Here is a 20,828-nt window from a genome sequence, read left to right as displayed (position 1 = left end):
CACACACAGTGGGTCATTTGCTTCGCCTGTGGCCGATACTGGGGCGACGATCGAACGGTTCCGCACGAACGAACGAGTGCAGTCCGAAATGCGAACAGACTTATTTGATAGGAAGCAACGGAATTGCGGACGTATTGTTTTCAGAATGTAGATTTTCGATGGCATTTGTTGAAGGGAAGTAACGGTGTGTCCTCTTTTGGCCTCAATGGCTGGCATCAACCGCTCCGCCATCGTGGCAGGTTAATATGCTAGTCACACCGCAGACACGCTGCAACGAGACCGCAACGGAACCGCGGAGCTATTGAGTCCTTGTGTCCTTGGAGTCGTGAAAAGCATCTTCTGGCCAGGCCCAGCGTCCGGAAAAGTCCCAGATGGACTCTGCGCCATATGATGAGGCGCCTTCATGTCATTTAGGCCCGGAGGTGGACAATCCACGAGCATTTCAGTCCGGGGCCCTCGCATCAGGACACTGGCGCTACATCTCTTACACGGCGTCTTCTTACCGACTTGCCGCGTACAGCGTGTCGGCAGGAGTTTTCAGCAGGAATTCCTAGGGGATCATTCCATGCGACGTAGTCTTGGACACAAAGGCCGATGGTTTCTCCTCTCGTGGCTGGACTGAAGTGGTGGAGCAGAATGTCAACAACGTCGCCTGTTATTTGCCCTCCCTGCAGTGGTTCTGTTATTGGATAGCCAAAGTTATCGTTCCTTATCTGACGCTGTGTCTACTTTTGTTTCTCTCTACACTAACAACTCTCCGCGTGGTGTCGCATCATATCCGAAGCTAGGCGACGGTCCAGCATTGGTGCCAGCGTGTTTGGCGGGACCTCAGCGGTCGGTTGGCGCGTACTAATGGCAACCGAGGACTGCCCATCGAATACATTACAACACGAGACGAGTGTCACAGAGCGGTCTCCTCCTCTTTCACACGATGCCTTAAATGGGCGGCCACATTTTGTGGAGCACAACTGTTCAAATATAGAACGCCGGCTTGAGTGGTTCTCCCGTACGCTGCCGACTTCAGCCTCGATAGAGTGTAGGGACTTGTGGAAGCAGGCCGCTAAGGCAGAACAAAGTTTCCCAGTGGACGCTACTTTAGCTCCACTGAATGTTATAAAACCCCAACGGCGAACAAATGTTAAGGGAGCTGGAATACGAACGTGTAGTGAGTCTTCAATTACAGGAGCTGCAAGTGCGCAAACAACGAGCGAATTACCGTCACGAGCACAGAAAAACCTCCGCCGCCGAAACAGACTGAAGCCTTCTGCAGACGGTTCCAATTTCGATACTCAGAGGTACAGCTGCGTGCCCATGCAGGTGGAATATACACATCACCCGCGTGTGCCATTGAGGACTCCCGCAACAGCAGTGGCGAATTCTCGTGACCACGAGGCAGGCCCAGTGAATGCAGAAAGTCATGCCCGTATGAGGGGACATCCGAGGACTGGATCAATGCAGATGAACTCTGTGCTTCAGACTCAAAGACGAGGTGAGAATATTGACAGGAGTGTGGTTTTCCGCACCACATCAAATACGCCTCTCTGCCCGTCACTTTGCAGCGATGCTGCTCAAGAGCATCAGCGCTGCTGGCGTACAGGAGGGTCAACACCCATACACTGGGTGCCATGGCCGTCTCCAGATTGTCAACTGTGTCAAAATGAAGGTGCTGGTGCTACTGAAATGTGGAAAAGCATTTTGAGACGAAACCAAGGAAGTGACCGTTTACCTGGTCATCCAAATGGACACATCGATAGTAACGGGGGATCTTCCGAGGCCGGCTTTCGATTGAGCGCAGTGGAAGCATTCGAGCCAAGAACAAAGAAGCCTCTTCTGTCTGTGGCTCAGTCTTCTCATCCGCAGTGCGACACAGCGAAGCACGCAGCACCTGGACCACTGGCACCAGGCAGGCTTCATTGCTTCGTGCAGGGGCCTGTATCCCAGCGTTACCAGAGCGACAGCATCCATGGACGCAGACAGCAGCAGAGTGTCGACACGATGATGTCACACGCCAATATTGAGCACCCGTATCAGGCGTCTGAGCGTATGTCCATGTCAGGCACGGGGAAACGACCATACCCAGAGCCAGGGTCTGCCTATCTGCATTCGTCTACAAAATCGAAGGATAGTAATCAAGGGCTGAGCCTCTGCAAATATCCCGGATCTTCTGGACTTCAGCACCATTTGCATGTAGTACAGCTGTTAGAGAGCGAAACACGAAGGACTACGGAGACAGCACACGCGTCGGCGGGCGAAGGACTAGCGGGCAAAAAGAAAGCTGAGCAAAAACAGCACCGAACGTTCATCCTCCGGTCGGTGCTCAGACGTGCCAGAGCCTTGAAGCCCAAGGCAACCCACCTCAAGGTTTTTCTAGTAAACTGCGGAGCGACAACTACGGTGTCGCGTGTCCAGGGTGGCGCTGTTACAGGGTGGTCTGACCCAGCAAGGAGAGTGGCAGAGATGAGCGAACTCATCGCGGCACCGTGCACCTATTCCTCGGAGCTGACCACTCGTGGCTTGCCAGATGATTACGAGAGCGAAGACCCTTTAACATTTGAGGATCTGGGATCTAGTCGAAATGATATGCTGCGACAGTGGAAGGATGCCAATTTGAGCCTTGGTGAATGCCATCGGAGACGTGTATCTGATCTCTCGTTCCCAGCTGCTTTCTCGGTTTCGCCAAATCACCCATGTGGTGTAGTGGGTGAAGCCGATGGTCAACGGTCAGGAAACGAGTTCTCATGGGTTGACCACGGTTCATTAGAGAACCCCAACACTCTTTCGTTCTCCAGTTGCCCAACAGAAGACCAAGAAGGTCTTGTCGAGGTCCTCAGCAAAGAGGGGCAAAAACAAGCGATCGCAGCAGCTAAGCTTCTCCGGCCGATGCGATTCACTATGATATACTGCAGTGACGACGCAGCGTGCCAGGTATGCTTACATTCCTCCGTTAACGCTGATAGCGTATTCTTCTCGAAGATTTGATGAATGAATTATGACAGCCACAAGTCATGCCGTCAGATGAGGTGTCTGTCGCACGTAAGGATACAACAGCGTTGTGTATGGGCGGGCTGTAGGCGGGGGGAAGGAGGCGCTCAGTACCCCACACACAGAGACTTCGAGATGCGCGCCTATCGGACGAAATTGAAAGAAGCGTGCTTTGGCGATTTTGTGTTTTCGGCGCTGGTTCGGTCACGACGCTCTCTTCTGTGTCAGGCCTGTGTATTCAGTCCCGTAGGGTACACAGTTTCTGTTACATAGCGATGAGTTAGATGAGCACCAGATATGCTTCTGTGTGAAAAGGAAACAAAATGCTTGGAGAAGGGTGGCTATTCCTCAATGGGCATATGTCACTTTGTTCCATTAGGAAATGAAGAACGTCATTTTGACAGTTAATCGGGAAAGTCCATACGTCGACGATAAGCGACTGGGTAACAGAAGGAAAGGCGACTTGGCTCACTTGTCAAATGCGGAGTTTATGAGGCGGGCGACAAAAGCTGGCTTTACGAAGGAAACGTTCCGGCCTCCAGGTGAGTTTACCTACTACTGTTTATGATGATTTATGCGGTTGTCCGTTCAGTGTTTGCGGCAAGTTCTGTTGATGCTAACGTGCCGTTCCCGAAGACGGTCAGTGTAACACTTTGTTTTTCTTAGGGGGCCGATTCTACCACTCATCACACTTGTAACAAATGGCAATTGATGCATCAGGCTGTCGAGGGAGCAGGTGTGGGTTGTAGATGGTCCACGCAAAGAGTAGAACTTGTTCAAAACTTATGGTTGTGTAGAAACCAGATGTAGAGAGACTGAGTCGCCTTCTGGATCCATAGCGACAACTAAACGGTTTTTACCCCGTGACGAAGATGCAGACTGTGAAGGCTTCCGCGTGCTATGATTTACAAAAACCTACAGAAAAGGCTTCTTTCTGGGTGGGACGTGGAGAGGCTGTGGCTGTTGGCGTTTGTGTTAAAAGTCACTACACGTGAAGGAACAGAATAAGTATCGGAGGACGTCCGCGAGTCCGCTGTGACAGAGCGACATCCGTGAGACTAATAATGGTGCGGGTTGTTTTGAAGACCGCTGCATAGTTTTGCTGCAGCCACACAGAAAGATTTCTTATGCTGAGTTTCCCAAGAGAATCCGTCTCTGCAGAGCGAAGCCCTGCGCTGCGCGGCCTTCGCAGCTCGAACGCTGCTGTAGAGAAACTGTGTCTGATGATACATTTGTTGCGGCAGTGGTTTTTGATAAGGTGGCAATTTTTTTCGTTTTGGACAAGCACCATCGCTGAAGTGGCGATAGGCCAGTGCCATAAAATTCCGCTGCACAAGGGAATTGTCCGTAGGTGCGTCGTCGCAGGCTGCTGTTACAGATTATGGCGACGAACATGACTCCAATGTGCAGAACGTTTTCTACGCTTGCCTTACATGGGCATAACTCTTTTATTAATGTTAATTGTGCTGGTTGTGTGGTGACTGAAATCGTAGGTGGGGAAAGCTTGGAGGATGTCCGTGAGCGCGTGGTGCGCTTCTTTTTGGAGGCTCTTGTTGGAGAATTTCTTCTCTCTCTGAATTTGAGGGACTTCATAGCGAAGGCTGCCATGGACCAGCGGCGAGCCATCACCCGGGTTAGTGACTCTACCGGAAGAAGCGCAACGGGTCATGCCACCGGAACAGCACGCACGCCCTATTCATCCGTATCAAGTTTTTTAGCAAATATAGATCGTGTTGTCCGCATTGGAGACGTCTTCAGTAGCGTTCTCGCGTGTCCTGCTGTTTCCACCCAGACAAATTGTTTCACCCTAACTGACGTCGGGAGCTATTGTGAACTGCTGAAGGTTCCGCCGTCGGTCCAGACGTCTATCCTAACTTCGTCAAAGCTTCTTGACGTCAACGGTGAGGATGCTTTGCTGGATCACAGTGTCGGTTCATTCACGGGTGAACTGCTCTCTTTTCCAAAAGCGCATGCAGGTGGTAATCCGGGAATGGGACATCTTAGCATTCAGGACCAAGTCCGTGTTGAACAAGAGAAACTGCATGCTCTAGTGGGAACCCATTTACCCCTTCACAAATCGAAGGGCTGCGAACAAGATCCCTGTGAGGTGACAAACGTGGTTGATGAAAGTTGTTGTCGCTTGAGCATCGGCCAGAGCTGCACACGGGGAGTGGCTGCCATGTGCACGACGACGCGGTGCGACGCAGCCAATGTTGTAGCGCAAGGAAGCTGTCCGGCGTGGAAGGATGTATGTCATTCACCACCAGAGCCGTTCACCACTCAGTCGGTAATAAACGGGGCTTCAGCGTCGCCCAAAATGGGTGCGCTTCAGCAGCCATCAGATGGTAGTCAAGCCCCGGATTTTTCAGCAGAGGATTCCGTTGGATCGGTTCGGGCAGAAGGGGGCCATCGCCTCAGCTGTGATTTATCGTCGGTTAACGATGCTTTACATGTGGTAATGCACGTACCGTCACCTCGTTTAGGGAAGCAAGCTGCATCAATCTCACCATTCGTTCAGTCCGATTTAGGCGTTTGCAGGAGCGGAACCGGTAACCGATTCGGCATACCCGTAGAGACACGGTCAGCACATCTCGGTTCGGAGAATGCTGTCTATTCTGGGACAGGAAAACGCCAGAGACGGCGGCGAAGGCGTAGGAAGAGAGCTCACTTAACAGCCTCTCTGGATGCTGAGGAAGGTAACGAGGACACCTGTTTGTGTCCGCGAAAGATTTCCAAAGGTGTGGCGGACTCCAGTGGCCTGCTCTTGAACAGTCATGATGCTTCCGCTGTCTCTGCCGAACGTGTTACTGGAAACAATGTATGCCTTGACGAGCGAGGCTACGATGGCGTTGTGGGCCAGGATGAGCAGGAAGAATTTGAATTTGCAAGCGTTGCGTCGTGCGCATCAGTGCTCTATCAATCTGGGTTGGCCACCGATGACGAGTATGCTTCGGGAGGTTCAGCAATCAACACAAAGATAAACGAGCTGCCCCACGAGGTTGAGGCCAATGATAATGGGCAGGGAAAGACTCATCCTGATGAGCCGGATGCAGAGGGCAACACAACGTTAAGGAGTGAAGCGTTTTCTAGCAAGATAGTGGAGGAGATTCTTGAAGATGGGCAGACTGGTACCCGGTGCTGGACGCCGTTGCGCGAGGCGCAGGAGAAGAGTGAGGAGACTCGAAATCTTGGGTTGATTCATTTGTCCGCAACTACTGCTGTTCAGCCTCTGGAAATTACCACTGAAGAAACTGGTAAATATGAGACGACGGCGGACGTGGGAAAGTGCAGCTGGATGCTTGCAGCGCCGGAGCGGCGTAGAGGTGCCGATGAAGCATGTTATGAGGCACTGAAAAGTGAAGCTGTTGCTGAACCATCGTTGAATGCATTCCGGCACTCCCGTGTTATCTGTCACGCGAGTGGGGCAGAACCTGACAGCAGCAGCAGCGCAAAAGCTACAAAGGAATGCGTGTCTCTTTCGTTGTCAACAACAAATTCTGCGAACACCGTCTCGAACATGCAGTGCATTGAACGGAGTGTTGTTCTTCCCTGCGTGAGAGAAGAAGACTGTGTTAGTTCCTCGCAAGGCTTCTCTTCTCTCAAAAGTGGACACGTCCTCGTTGCATCTACGTTATCTGATCAACAAAGAATTATGTTCACACGGTTTTTGTTCTTCGAGGAAGGTCAAAAGATTCTTGGCTCTCGATGCATGTTGCCCGAAATGGGTGCTTGTCAAGGAAACGCAGGAAGCAGCGGCATGCAATTCGACAATCCGGCCGGCGATGCCTCACCTGGAGAACGCCCGCAGGCCGGGGAGCATGACGTGAGTGTATTCACGGATCTCAGGGAGGTCCCGGAGCGGACGCTTGAAAAACCTGTTCAGGACGAGATAGGTTCTCGGAGGGCGGCACAGATGGATAGCAGCCCTCCCGTCGCTGGCGAATTTTTCGATCCTGAGTGTCCTATTGAGCCAGATGGGACGTCAGTGAATCGCGAAAGTATTGAAGTCAGCGGAAAAATACCAAAAACTAATACTCATCTTCAAAGAGAACAAGTAACTAGTTCTTCATCTGAAGGCTTCTCACGTGAGTTGGAGAATCGATCGGGTGACAACGACAACGGAAGACTACCCGTCGACGACGTTAAGCACAAGGTCATTGAAGCACACGCCACAGCGGATGAGCAAAGTGACTACAGGAAAATCGTTGACAGATCGAAAAGTGGGGAGAAACTCATGGTGGGATCATTTCCACAAATCGTGTATGATGGTGAAGTAACGGAAGACAGTGGCAGTCGGCCTGGTTGTTGCCTTGAAGAGTTCTTGCATGATGTATTGGTGGAGTACGACTCAGATGTGCCACCAGTGCGGCAGAGGAAGGAGCAGACTAGACCCAGCGGAGCAGCAGGAGATGGCGGAAGATGTGAGAGGATGGAGCAACAAGGCGGCTTGTCTCTGCGTGACTCGCACTCATTGAGCCAATGCTCCAGGCGCCTGCAAGCTGAGTCCGATTGTGTGGCAGTTTCTTTCCCACCGAGCGGCTGTGCTTTGTTGCCAAGCAGCACTACGTCGGTCGATGATGTCAACGAACTCACGGCGGAGCGTGGCAGCTGCCACTCTCCCTATCAGAATTGTCAAACAATGCCTATCAGTTCCCCTCGGAGAGGCAAGAAACTGAGTGAGGTTAACTCCGGCAGTCTGCTACCAACTTGGATAGCCGGTGGGGTCTGTGAAGGAAAAACGTCATGCGTTAGTTCATCACCCTTCAACAACGAAACATGCGTAGCAAGACCAGACCCAGGTGCGAACGACTTCACCAATTGGCTAAGTGCCAAAGAGCGAACGGACCATATCTACCCCGTGACAGATTACTGTCGTGACGGTCCCGCTTCAGGACAAGATGCTACCGAAATGTGTGTAAAGCAATTCTCCGAAACATGTCAGAGACGACCATTCCCAGCGTCCGTAAAAGACAGAGGGGATGCGTGTGGAGCGTGTCAATTACCTCCTGAATTGCAAACACCTTTTGTGCTGGGAGATCTGGTAACAAGCAAGCCAGAGGCGCCATCAGAGCCTTCGATGCCACACAAATGCTTTGATGGATATTCGATCTTCAGTCCAGCTCTCGGAAGAACAAGAAGCACACTGCTGCATGTTGACGGTGTCGACGCCATGGGAGGCGATGCCTCATTCTATTTTCGACATGCATCCGAATCCTGTCGTGATACGCGGTGGACGAAGCCTGCTCGTGGACGCATAGAGCAAAACCACCATAGTGACTGTGAGGAACATTACAGTTCTCGCATACCTCTGTCCAGATGGAGGCAGCCCTGTGGTGCCAAAGTAGTGTTGCCGCTAATCCGGAATAGATTCTTGCTGCGTCCTGCACATTCTGCGCCATCCCTTAGAACCTGCGACAAGGCAATCCCTTGGCTGCAACCTCCTGTTGCGTCTGTGAAGCCCCGGGAGGAACCAGAATCACAACCAAAATGGCACACTACCAGACTACGCCGTTCACGATCTCTCCTCGACTCAAAATATTCAGACAGGGGGACATCACGAATTCCGGAGGTGCGCGCGTCGACGTCGGCTGTTTCTGAGTGTGTTTGCGAACGAGAAGCATTGACTAACCATGATCGGAAGGAGCGCTTCAAGGTCCACAATCCAAAGCAAGATGAAGACGCCGTTAGCGGAACTGAACCTGTTGTTGTACAACGACGACCACCGTCGACTGTCAGGTTGTCCGCCTATGGGGCCATGCCAGCTGCCGAGGGAAGGAAACCCCGTGGTGCTGCCCGTCGGTGTCGGGCTGCTCTCATCACTAACGAAGCACGCCAGCACTTCGACAGTGTGAGGCAGCGGCAGAACTCCCTTAACGTGACCTCAGAATCAGCGACACGTGAGAAAAACATATCTTGTTGCAGCGCATTGAAAACTCAATCGGGACACAATTTACGCAAAGATACCGCGCGTTTCGTAACGGATCTGGTCCATTCCTTTGCTGCTGCATTGACTGAATGTGCAAGCGCCGGTTTTTCACCCCCATCTGCATCGCTGGCTCACGACTGTAGCTCCACTGGCTGCGGCACCAACAGTAACGACTCGAGTAGTAATATCGAAGAAAGCGACGGCATCGGTGGTACTGGGAGCGACGGTTTCAGCGGCACTGGAAGCGACAGCGGCTGGGCAAGCACCGCGTACCGGGGGACTGCACAGACCGCAAAACGCTCCCTATCCTCACTTTCCAGAATCGAGAGAACGTGCGTGGGAAACAGTGCCAGGCATAACGACGCCGATGTCGGTTTTCGCACCGAACAAGCGAAACCGTGTGAGGGCCGCCACATGGGAAACGCCTGTGGGGGGGGCGCGGGTGCCTGTGGCAGGTCCACCGCGTTGGAGGAGCCAGAGGACAGCATGGCAGTTCGCGGTCTCAACTTGAGACATTGGAGTGGCAGTTGGTTGGGCTCCTTGTTAGCGCGTATAGGCCCCAGCAGCCGATACAACAATACGGGGGCTGCTGAGTCATGTGGGTCAAGCGGCACTGAGCTAGTGTCTCTTGAAACTGAACACGAGGTTCGCAGCCCGTCAGAGGATGCAGATGCACATTGTAAGAAGGCCAAAGAAGCCGTCGTGAAAGGGATGAGTGGCACAGGTGGCGCGAGGGATAACGTCTGGAACGACGGGCATACACGAGTCTCACTGAGAGGTTACCGTGTCCTTCTTCTGATGAAAAGGACGGTGGCGCAGTGTGTGGCGGCTAGCGTAGCGTCAGGGTTGTGGCTGCCATCTGTTTCATCGCTTGAAGCGGGTTTTACAAAGGCATGTCCACAGACTGATCAGGCGTCGACAACGGGCAACAGCAGCGTGGAGGATCGCGACGGGGACACTGCGAAGAGCGGTTGCCTCGCAGTACTAGTGATTACGCGCGAATGTGTCATACGAGAGCTGCTTCAAGTAAGTGCCGGTCTTGCGAGCCAACCGGGGTGTACTCCATCCTGTAGTTTAATCTCACGTGTATAGCGATAGCTCGAGAATGGGGCTTCCGAGATAATGAATGGAAGTTCGGAAACCGAAACGCTCACGGAAATCTGTCAGATGCTGTTCTTGTGTTAAAGGGCAAGTCTGCCGACTACGCCTAACGTCGAGAAGGTGGTCGATCTTAATGGGAGATACTTCAGTGTCTATGTTATTCATGAGCATGATTAGCTCCAGCCTACCTCAATGGAACGTTACGTCCTGTTAATGCCCTCCGCTTCTTGGGAAGATGGAACGCTCGGATCAGACAACGGTACCGTATTCGTGGAAGAGAGGAAGTTTGCCGGAGGCAGAAGCGTCTTTGATGTGCGAGTTATTGAAGACGGTGGGCGTGGCAGGTATTTCTCTCATGTGGGAATATTGCGATGAAAAGCAGTGGCTCGAGCGAGAGGTGTATCGCTACGATCCCGGTCTGACGAATAATCCTGTGAAGTTCCTGTTTTCATTTGTGTTGGCAGGCGCTATGCGGACGTCGTTTTGGGAACACGATTAAAGCAGGTAGCATAACCGTACTAGACGTGTACACCAGACGAACAGGGAACACAGAACTGCAAAGAAGCCTCGGGCGCAGGCGTTCGGAAGCGTGGACGTGGCTCACAGGCCGTGGTTCTAGTGTTCATCAGTATTTGAACGATGGTCGAGTTCAGTCGATTGGGGCTGTCGGAAAGGGGCGACGTCCGCATGCAAGTACGTGTTGCAGCCTAAACCGGTCACTGTCTGATAGCTATGATGCCAGTACGGCAAGTGTTCAGGCAGAGCAGAGACATGTGGGTGGCCCGGAGGGGTTCCCGTGTGAATGGGGGAACGGCGAAGAGACATCCCACACAGGGACGCAGGCTCAGGAGTTCGACAAGAGTGATGGCTTGAAATTTGATGCTAAGACTACGGAAGGCACAGTCGCTGAATCAAGCTCTTCACTTTCGCGAGACGAGTTCTCTAAATGTGGCCATACGGAATCCGAGGCGGGAACTCGTGTTCAAGCTTGTAACGGTGTGCCGTCGAGCCGCAGACAGGTAGACTGCGGCGAATCAGAGGCTGGGTGCTCAGAAGATTTTATGGCTGTTCCCCGATTCAGTTGGGAGTGCGAACACTGCAGTGTGAATGATGACGAAAACGTTCAGAAGGGGAGTTTCAAAAGCGATGCGCCTAGAAGGTCACAGCTGCATGAAGACGGCATACGACATGGAAAAATCGGTCGTAGCAGAACTATGAGTGGCACGATTGGCAGTCAATGTTCAATGAAGAAAACCGTGGGTCGTCGCGTCTACGGGTCGAGTCTCTGCGGTACGTGTTCGGCGGAACATTCTCTCAGGGGTATAGAAAAATCTCCTCGCAAAGTGAGTGAGATCGACGATGAGGAAGTCAGTGTGGATCTGTCAGACTTGAAGTTGCTGGCTGCTCCGTACAAAAGCACGAGGCCTTTTGCGAGTGAACAAAGGGTTGAAGCGGTGGATGCCCTTCTGTCAAGAGTCCAGTGCTGGGTAGAGGTGTTCAACAAGAAGGAGTGACGTATATGCTCTTTGCTTTTTGTCGATGTCGTGATTATCAATTACCCAGTCACGGTAGGCGCGTTAATGACAAGTGTTTCGTTTCAACACGTCTGCGCCAATATTAGACATGTAACTTCCTAGGTTGCCTCCCTAGCTCTGATGCGATTTTCAAGAGCTAGAAGGTCCGAGACACAAGGACAAAATGCCGACAGTTCACCCTGACGAATCATCCACATCTGGAATCAAACCCAGACACAGCACGGTGTGGTATTTTTCGATCACTCAAGCCATGTACACCAACCCTGCAACAGCCAGGAGAGCTCCAAGAGCTGCCTGAGCGGTAAGACGGGCAGCATCCGATGTATGAGACGCCGAAACGGTTACCAAAACTTTGCAGGCCTTTTGAGAAGAGTCCTCGCATCTGTAGCAGAGTTTCTGCTGTTGCTGCGGAAGATCAGTTACGGATAGCTTGATTAGGCCACTTTGTTCCAAGGCCGAGCGACTGGCGTGTGGAACTAGAGAGACCAAGTCTACTTCAGTCTCACAGCTGTCTCCTTGAAGAACTTTGGCGGCATTTGCGGGCTTGATGACATTGAAGGTGCCTCCGCACACGAACGATGTATCAGAGTTTGCTGCGGTGATTTGTAGTTCAAGCGTGTGATCTTGCGCCGAACACACCGGAGCCTCTGTGCACACAAAGAGCCGAGGTTAAAAAACAAAGCATATGGGTAAAGTTCTACCTGAACAGAAGAAAGATCTTATTTCATTCGTGCAAAGAAATCATTCAGAAAATTAGCGCGAAGCAGAAAACTTACGTGGTGCCGCTTTGACGAGAATGTGTACGCCACATTTGTCCGATGGTACGGCTGTACCCAAGCGGCGAGCGCTTCTTGATGCACCTGTTCTTTGGCATAGGAAAAAAACGCTTGTCTCCGCTTCCGGCAACGCGTCAACCGTCAGCGTGAAATCGTTTCCTCCAGAAGAGCCGGACCCTTCTGCCTGTGCAAGTGAAGCACTTTTAAGGACATCTTTCAATGCGGCTTCGTTCGAGCAGTCGGCCGTAGTGCATACTTTTGTTGAGTCCCCTGCTTCGTAAGCCGGCTTGATCTCTTCCAAGGTCGAGGGACAGTTGAAACGCACAACATGGCCCGCCTTTTCTACAGTGAACGAAATAGATGAGCCCTCAGTCTCACAGGAAGTTGCTTCAGGGTCCGCTGCTAGCATCATCGGCATCTCGAAGCTGAGTGCGACGACACTCAGCACAGCTACTCGGCTAAGAAGCGACATCTTGCACAATCTCGAAAAGCGACACAAAAGCTGAGCAAAAAAAAACAATCTCGAACACGCTGTCGGGGAGTTTCTATCTCAAAAAATACGGATGGTCACGTGTTACGATGGCGTGCAGAGAAGAGACGAAAAAAAAGTAAACTGACGTACATACGGGGCCCGTTACACTGGCAGGGCTGCCATGCTCTCGCGGTGACCTGAGGTCGACGAGCGTACGCCACAATCTGGCCGGCCTCGTGGCAATGCTCGTCCGTTCGTCATCTAAGCAGCAGTTTAGCAGTTACATACGACGCCCCCTGAACGATATAAGCAATGATCCGCGAGCGATCGCGGTGTGGCTTTCTAGTTACCTGGTGGATAGACCCTCACGTTTTGTTGCCAGCTACGGTCGTGGGCACCAGGGAACAAATCGACCTTGTTTTCGGTTGCCTACATGCCAGAAAAGAACCAGTTGGCCTAGGATGCAGCGGCCCAGAGGCAAGCACGCTCTGTGGCTCAAAAACATGTAACAATGTACCAGTTATCCAGCGTGTGACATGTGGCGGCGTTACCACGACCTCTGTGACGCGCAGCTAACTAATAAAAAGTCTAAATCGGCTGTGGCATGGCAAGCGCTGGTTCAATATTTCATTCTGGTCTGTAGCTGCTAAGGGCTCCCTTCCTCATCCACGAGTCACTAAATCATGAAGGGACGCTTTGGTGCGGAAGACATTCGTTGAAGCTGCTTTGACAGCATCTACGTTTATACTGTTGGTAGAAACATAACTACGTTGTTTCAAGGTTAGGATCGAGCCAGGATTTAAAAAAGGAAAGCCTTTATAAATTCTCCATCCAGACAGCAGTGTTTCTCCTAGTATAACGACGGATCGTGGCTGATATCCCATTCAGGAGCTTTTTAGCTATGGCCTTCACAGGTTGTCTTCTATCGCAGGAGCAGCCGAGAGTCAAACACTTCCTCCACCGGCAGTGAGGTAATATTTTTGCCGGTCCAGTGTGTTTTTTTCGGGGATAACTAAGCAGTGCAGGCCGAGTCGTTCAAGGCGGGCGGCAAGGGGAATTTTTCAAAACAGGACTGTGTTGAACCCGACGTTAACCCGATCAGAAAACACCCTCTTTTTTCCCGATTATGTTGTGGAGTAATACCAAGCTGGTCGTGCTTTCAAAGTCGCAGTGATCATGCGGCACCTGAGGGCCTCACTCAGGCCAAATCATCGGATTCATATGCGTCCCCAAGGCATGAAGCCATACACAGCGATGCACGGAAAGTAGTATTTCTTCAGTTTTATTGCTGTTTGGTGACCAGTCCGTCATTGCCCTATCCTAGGCGCCAGGTGACTCTATTTATTATTTGTGTTAGTTTCTCCTTGCCTTCAGCCCAGAGACAGTTGCACAGAAGGGGGATATCATCAAACGGTTTGATGACGTAGATTCATCACCATCGACATAGTAACTCTAGCGCAGCGCCCCCGCTGATTTGTGCTTGATGGGCCCAAAGAATCACTTCATTTTGTACTATTGCGGTTTATTCCCGATTACGGGGACTTGACGCTGTGCTTGTCAGCTAAGGCAGATTGTTTCCATGGAACGCATGTCGTTCGCGAGAAGACGAAGCGTGCTACAGAAGTGGTGCAGAATAGGATGCGATTGCTGGGTATTTTCGGGGCACAGCGTGCTGTCCCGGAAGGCAGGCACCTCTTTTCTCCCAGCATACGCCACTCGGACAAGGGTCGGCGCCAGCAGGCTGTCTCTGGCAACAATCTTACTACAGGAAGTTAACAGTTCAATTGACTGCATACTTCCTGGTGCAAAGAACAAGTGTTCAATTCATAGTGCGGACGCTGAGATTCACAGGGCAAAATCGACTGGTGTAAGACAGAGAGCCTTTCCGTGGTGATACACGTAAAATCAGGCAGGCCGGCATCAAACATTGCTGTCGTGACCGGGCAGACTCGTCAAGAAGCATTTATTGGCACAACACGGCGCGAACTAGTGCGAAGCCAACATGCAACTGTACGTAAACCTATGCATATAGGCACCTGCACATATGTGTAGGAGTGTGCACAGGAAATCACAGGTTACGTTGCTTGGCTGGGTAAGGCTTCCCATAACTAAGTGAACTCGTGAACGTTAACGCGCAAGTAGCAATGGTGTCTGTCCAGTCCACTCGGAATGGAGGAGCTGCTGAGACAACGCATAGATTCACCAAGAAATCGACTCGCATTTTGACCACATCTACTGCGAAAAGGAGAAGCAAACCAACCAAGCTGCTGAAATGAGCATTTCCGCATCACACCGAGTGGACAGCAGAACAGCGTCTTCGCGATCAGTGGACCGCTTTCCTTTTGCAGGGCAGTGTGTTGCCACAGTTTAGTCACGTGCAGGAACAGACCCTCAGTTGCCCACTGGGGCTACGTTACAAGTCGCTGTACCTGTTCCGTTCGTTGTGTGTGGATTTTCAGGGGGGACACCCGTTAACGTTTCCTTGAGCATTAGAACATGAAATCGCCTGCGGCGCAACGCAAGAGCGGTCGTGTACTGTTGAAGGGTTGCCAGCCCCGCCCCCGCTCCGCCCAGCCCCCCCCCCCCTCCATTCCTCCACCGGACTTCTATCACAGACACTAACAGTGTTACGCTGCAGTGCCCGATATTGTATTCTGAACTCATATAAGGTAAGTTTATAGACTCAGATAGCCTACAAACACTTCGAAGTGGGCAAGTGAAGCCAATGTGGGCGGTTACACCCAGCACTTGCGTTCCATCTGCAGTTCTTTGAAATCTGGCAGCGCGACCACAAAAATGGCGCCTGCGGCAATTGCACCAGCTCTCACTAGCTTGTTAGTCCGTTTCCAAGCCACTCCGAAGGAGCTCGCATCGACCTTAAATCAGAGCTGTCTTAATTGACCGAAACGCACCATCATTTTACTCCAGCCAGAGATTCGGTGTCGATGGTGACTTTGGAAAATACAGAGGGCGCTACTTGGAACGGCATGGCCAAGCGAAACCTGTGTAAACGAATGATTCGCATGCACTGGTTGTCGAAAAGGGCGCCAGCTGGGACGGGGAGACTGGACCGTTCTCCAGTTGTTTAAATGGACAGAAATGGTGTTTGCTACCCATTCGTACATGTATTAATTGGTTTAATACATGTTTAATTTTAAGCAGCTGCTTTTGCGCGTTTCTCGCAAAGTCGCCACGTGCAGGAGCCCGAGACATAAGACTTCGGGTTGTAGCATTGTCTAACATCGGTAGTCAAAAGTGCTTCTGTTTTTATCCAGTTTGTTGCTCTTTTAGTATTAGCCACAACTAGAAGCATATCATTGTTTTCCAGAATTCCAACAGTTCGCAAAGAGTGGTGGCCAGTTTCTGTGGGCATGAACACGCCGACTGGTTGCGTGTCTCGATGACCCACGGTCCTTCCCGAGCGAAAAAGGTCAGAGACTCGTTACCACGTATTCACTGACATCTCTTCTTCACTGTCTGTGCGAGAACGCTGTGATTTATTCGTCCTTTCAGTAACAACTGCATACGTTTGGGAGGGAAGTGAAAAAGCTGCGTGTCGAGTATAGAGTGACGTCGAGCGTACTCTGTGTATCTGCTCCCCTTATCCCACGAAGGGAGCTGTTTTACCGAACCACTGTCGGAGGCGACAGCTGTGATCATACTATCTGTGCACCTCGGGATAACAGTCTGCTGCGCTTGCAGCTACTTTGTCGCTCAGTAGTTCTCGACGATGCTACATAATGATCCCAGCCTTAGCGCCTCAGTACGGGTCACTGCTAGCCAACTATGGCTTTTCCTCGTAATTTTGTGGTGTTTCCTTACTTGTCCCTCTTTCTTGGGATTCCTCTTCTAGTGTTTTGCTGCTCGCATGAGTTTGTATCTCTTCTGCGAAGCCGACTCAAGACCGACGCGTTTCACTCCGTGCCTCTGAAAGGGCCTGGCCTTTTCTGTAAGTATACATTCCCTGCCATTCCTAGTGGCGTTAAGTCTCTCTTCTTCCATCATTCGCATCATCATGCTGGACCTTATGCCCCTCATTCGAAAAGAAGTGGAATCGTAGTTGCTGACAGATTTCAGGATGGAGGCCAGACAGCATGCAGCACAGGCGGCAGATATCAGGGATATCTGTTCCTGGCACCCTATTATCAAGAACAAAAGGGTTCGAAGGCGGCATTCGTCGATTCTTGTCTTTTAAAGTATTTGTATGCATATCGAAGACGGGATGTTTCGTACGTGGGTCCCATATTCTCTCTCTGCAGTGCGCTGGCTTACTCCTTGTGCAATCGCGCTTCTACGTTCTGCCCACGGCCTCTGCAGCGTGCCGTTGGTGACTCCTTGCGGGCTCCCCGGCGCTACTCTCTGTTTACACCGCTGGAACAAATCCTTCAGATTCCGAGGGACTGTTCGAGACGCCATCGTCACACCGCTGAAACGACCAGGATTCCCGTGACCGAAACAGATGACCCTCCAGTGCATTCGTCCTTCTTCATACCCTACAATGGCAGTCCTTTAGCTCCATTCATATCCGTACATGAACATCAAGAAGCGTCGCACAGGGCGGGAGGACCAGACGAACCTACCGGCTTCAGTGGAGACCCGCAGGCGGCAACGGATCCTGAGTTCAGTAGTCCTATTCTCGCTGCCCCTTTCCCTCCAACTAGTGCTGAGCGGTTCCTCCTTGGCAAAAATCTTCTCGTTGACTCGGAGAAGCAGGTTTCGGGAACTGCTGCGATGCCTGGTACTGGGCAACGTAGACCTGCTGAACACGTGAATGGTGTTGCAAAGGAAGCGCGTTTCTCTGGTCCATTAAGTTTTTGTGATGATCGTGAAATGCCCGGCCCGGAGATAAATCTGGCAGCGCCTCAAGACGTATATATTCTAGATTTTGATAACGTTATTCATACGAACACGCGAGAGCTCGTTCACACCGCCATCCGCGCGTGGCGCAGACTAGAGAAGGGTGCTAGCGAACAGCTCCGGCAGGATATCAGACAACACTCCGGAAGGAATACTGAGTCGAAGGGCATGTACAGAACGAGTAAAGATGAAGTACAGTCCGATCGTAACATCTGCGACGCGACGACCACAACTTCATCTGGTTCTTTGCCTCAGTTATTTTTGTCCCCTCGCTTTGGAGGCGAGACGCCTTTCTGGTTGCGCGAGCGTGCCCATGATATACGCCGTTCCCTGGCTCTTCGAGGCGTGGCAGACTTCATGGTGGCAATCCGGCGTGTCCTCGAGGTTGTCGTAGAAACAGAAAAGAAACGAAGGAAAACCGTAGAGGAGTTTGTTGAAGAACGCCAGCGAGCCTTTGACGCGCTATGGAGAACGATGGACGACGTAGAAAAAGTGTGGCTGCTGACTCGCGAAGGCGACATGAACGCCGTACGAGATGTCTTCGCTTTCAGGCGAGCGGGTGGGAGATTTCCTTGGGCTGTCAGAAGCCTCCAAGGCTGGGAAAAGCAAGGAGGAGCCCGACGTGCCGAGCTATATCGGCAGTATGGTGTGACCCCACAGCAACTGCAAGAAGTAAGCTGTCTACATTGTAGATGGTAGTGCACTAGTCTTTCTTCACAGTTCAACAACTGAAACTGCAATAAAAAAGTGGAACTAATTCCGTGCGCAGTTGAGACCAGTCAGTCCCAAGTCGGAATCGGCCTCCCAGAGACATGTACAGCACTGCCAAACTCGAGCTGCTTAGGCGGACGGTTGTGTATGAAGTCATAGGAGTGCCGTTGATGTTTGGCTGAGCGGACAAGTAGCCGTCGATACTGATGACACGAATAAATACCGTGATTAGTGCTGCTGTTTGTGTGTAGGCGTTTGACTCTGCTCGGAGAGAATGGCAAAGAGACGACCTGGAGGGCTGGGAGCAGCATGTCAAGTATCGGAGTGACACAAGACATCTGGACCCAAACGACGAAGAACGACGTGAAGCATACGAGGGTTTCAACCCAGCAGCAATCTGTCTTATCAACAATCACATCAATGTAGGCGTTACGAAAGGCAAGATAAGAGCTCCCAAGAACCGATGCGCAGGCAGGTTTCCGTGTGGACTGCATTGTGATTCTCAATTCGATTGGCGTCTCCTGATGTCTAGTAGTCGCAGTGCGAGCAACAGACAATGTGCATGCGGATTAGTGGCCGATCGTGTAGCTCAAAAACAGGACACCTTCGATCTGTAAAAATCAAAGGTTGTGTTTCTCCTGCTCATGCAACTGCAGAGCTGGCACCGCCCAGTGCACGTCATCTCTTCGTGGGAAACGTCAGATGATCTTCTGCGGATGTTACAGCTGATGGGACTTAACTTCGATCATGACAACGCGAAGAGGCTTCTTTTTCTTTATGGGCGGGACAAAATGGAGAGTGTGTCCCCCGGTCAACACAGTGAACAGGTAGGGCGAAAAGTGTGATATCTGGTTTTTACTATTGGCCCTGAAACGACGCATGAAGCAGTGCTGCGACGAAAAACAGAATTGAACGAAATCGTCGAAGATGGAGGGCCGTAGTTTTGTCCAGATCGTTTTGCGTGGGCCGGGGTACACGAGGTAGCGCATTGTAATTGCCGTTCTGGCTTCCGTCATTTAACGGTTCAGTTCCAGGGGCATTCTGACGTTCATCTTCCTGCCTCCAAATTCTGCGACGCCGCCCCGCTGTTTTTACCGTAGTTGTTGTCGATTCTCCTGTTACTCATTGCCTGTTTGAGTGACGGCACAGACCATTAGCTGTCATGGGTTTCATCTGTTTTGAGCCAACGCGCGGGTATTGTATGATGGCTTTGCTGTTGTGTATTTTCAGGCAGGGCTGAAAGACAGTGCAGTTCGGAAGAAAGTGGCGCTGGTGAACTCAATCCTGGACAAGTGGAAGCCGAGAAGCAACTTCTGGCGGCCAGCGCACATGGTTGATGGCGACGTGCGGAGCCTGCTGGCATTCTCTCGTGACAGCGGGTATGGTGCTGTGTTTGCCTGGGTAACAGACTCTTTTCAGTATGTTGCTTCTGTCCTGGTCAGTGCTAGACAAAAGGCACACTGCCTTCGTTGAATTCTAAGAGGTAGACCCCTTTTTCCATTGCGCTGGTGGTTCTGTGCTGTCATCTATGTGGACCCTTAGGATTGCTAGAGCGCGCCTGTACTTCTGTGAATGGGGACCTTCAGCGATTGGCGACAAAGTGAAGGCATTTTTAGCCGGCAGGTAAATAGGGTGCAATGCTGCAGGATTTTCGTCAACCGCGAACGTGCACGATTCCTATCGCCATCGTAACGAAGATGGGCTATTGAGAGTTTGCATCTGTTATCAGTACGGACAGTTGCTTCTCTTGTTCACGGGTGACGCATCCCGCTGCACAGCAGGCATCGCCACCGTAGATACTCGATCGAACGTGTAAACAGGGACGTGTGTGTGCAAAAGGTGCAGCCGATTGTCAGTGTTGTCGCGTGGTCGTTTGCATAGGGAGATGAAAGCGTCGGATGGATGAATGGCCTTTGTCGATATGTTCTTTCCCCTCTTCCATCTTCAACCATCTAAACGTGATAAGCGTGGCAAACCAATTACATTGTGGCATGCTTTCTCGAACAATATGGATTCACTGCAAGGTGCAGATGTAGGGTGTCCAGTTTTATATTGTGCTCATGTGGTGTATACAGAATCAAATACCTAAAGGAAAGTAGTCAGTTGGTGAAGCTGATGGGCACGCCGGCAGACATACCGGCCCGACAGTGGACTCACGGTTTCACAACATGTCCTCCTGAATGGCTCGAGGCCTACAAGATGATGTCGTGGTTGCGGTGGACAGACCTTCAAGAAAAGGAAGAGACAATTCTGCAGGACTTCACAATGCCGCCACCGGCTGAGTCGCCCATTACAAGTTCAATCACTTTTTGAATCTGTTTTGGTGCTGCGTCATTTGTGACTTCACAGCAGTTGGGACGCTCACTGATCACCTGGCAACAGAAGCAGTCAGCCGTTTCGTGTCCGGAGAATGGGCATTCTGATTTGTTGCCGCTCTTTTTTTCCAAGCACATGCCTGTGAAGCCCAC

General features: G+C 51.5%; 3 protein-coding genes across 3 annotated transcripts; 2 read left to right on the top strand and 1 right to left on the bottom strand.

The window, feature by feature from the left end:
- Positions 1–852: 852 nt before the first annotated feature.
- Positions 853–11,721, top strand: TGME49_258540 (phosphoglycerate mutase family protein; the record flags this gene model as incomplete). The annotated part of the gene is made up of 6 exons (XM_018781182.1): positions 853–2,925; positions 3,362–3,524; positions 4,476–4,615; positions 4,775–4,883; positions 5,607–9,934; positions 10,474–11,721. The coding sequence occupies 6 exons, from the start codon at positions 853–855 to the stop codon at positions 11,521–11,523; spliced, it is 7,863 nt and encodes a 2,620-aa protein (XP_018637017.1). The 3' UTR covers positions 11,524–11,721.
- Positions 11,722–11,787: 66 nt separating this feature from the next.
- SRS28 (SAG-related sequence SRS28) lies at positions 11,788–12,938 on the bottom strand (the record flags this gene model as incomplete). Its single annotated transcript, XM_002365028.2, has 2 exons — positions 12,321–12,938; positions 11,788–12,191 (listed from the first exon to the last, which is right to left on the bottom strand). The coding sequence occupies exons 1-2, from the start codon at positions 12,790–12,792 to the stop codon at positions 11,788–11,790; spliced, it is 876 nt and encodes a 291-aa protein (XP_002365069.1). The 5' UTR covers positions 12,793–12,938.
- A 3,640-nt stretch (positions 12,939–16,578) lies between these two features.
- TGME49_258560 (hypothetical protein) lies at positions 16,579–20,673 on the top strand (the record flags this gene model as incomplete). The annotated part of the gene is made up of 6 exons (XM_018781183.1): positions 16,579–18,321; positions 18,612–18,782; positions 19,017–19,187; positions 19,591–19,739; positions 19,903–19,983; positions 20,436–20,673. 6 exons carry the CDS (start codon positions 16,579–16,581, stop codon positions 20,671–20,673), a joined length of 2,553 nt encoding a protein of 850 aa, XP_018637018.1.
- Positions 20,674–20,828: the final 155 nt, after the last annotated feature.

The sequence above is a fragment of the Toxoplasma gondii genome, chromosome VIIb, assembly GCF_000006565.2.
Source record: "Toxoplasma gondii ME49 chromosome VIIb, whole genome shotgun sequence".
Taxonomy (NCBI): Eukaryota; Apicomplexa; class Conoidasida; order Eucoccidiorida; family Sarcocystidae; genus Toxoplasma; species Toxoplasma gondii.
Note: the sequence above shows the minus strand (reverse complement) of the source record. Positions and strands in the feature narration are given on the sequence as shown.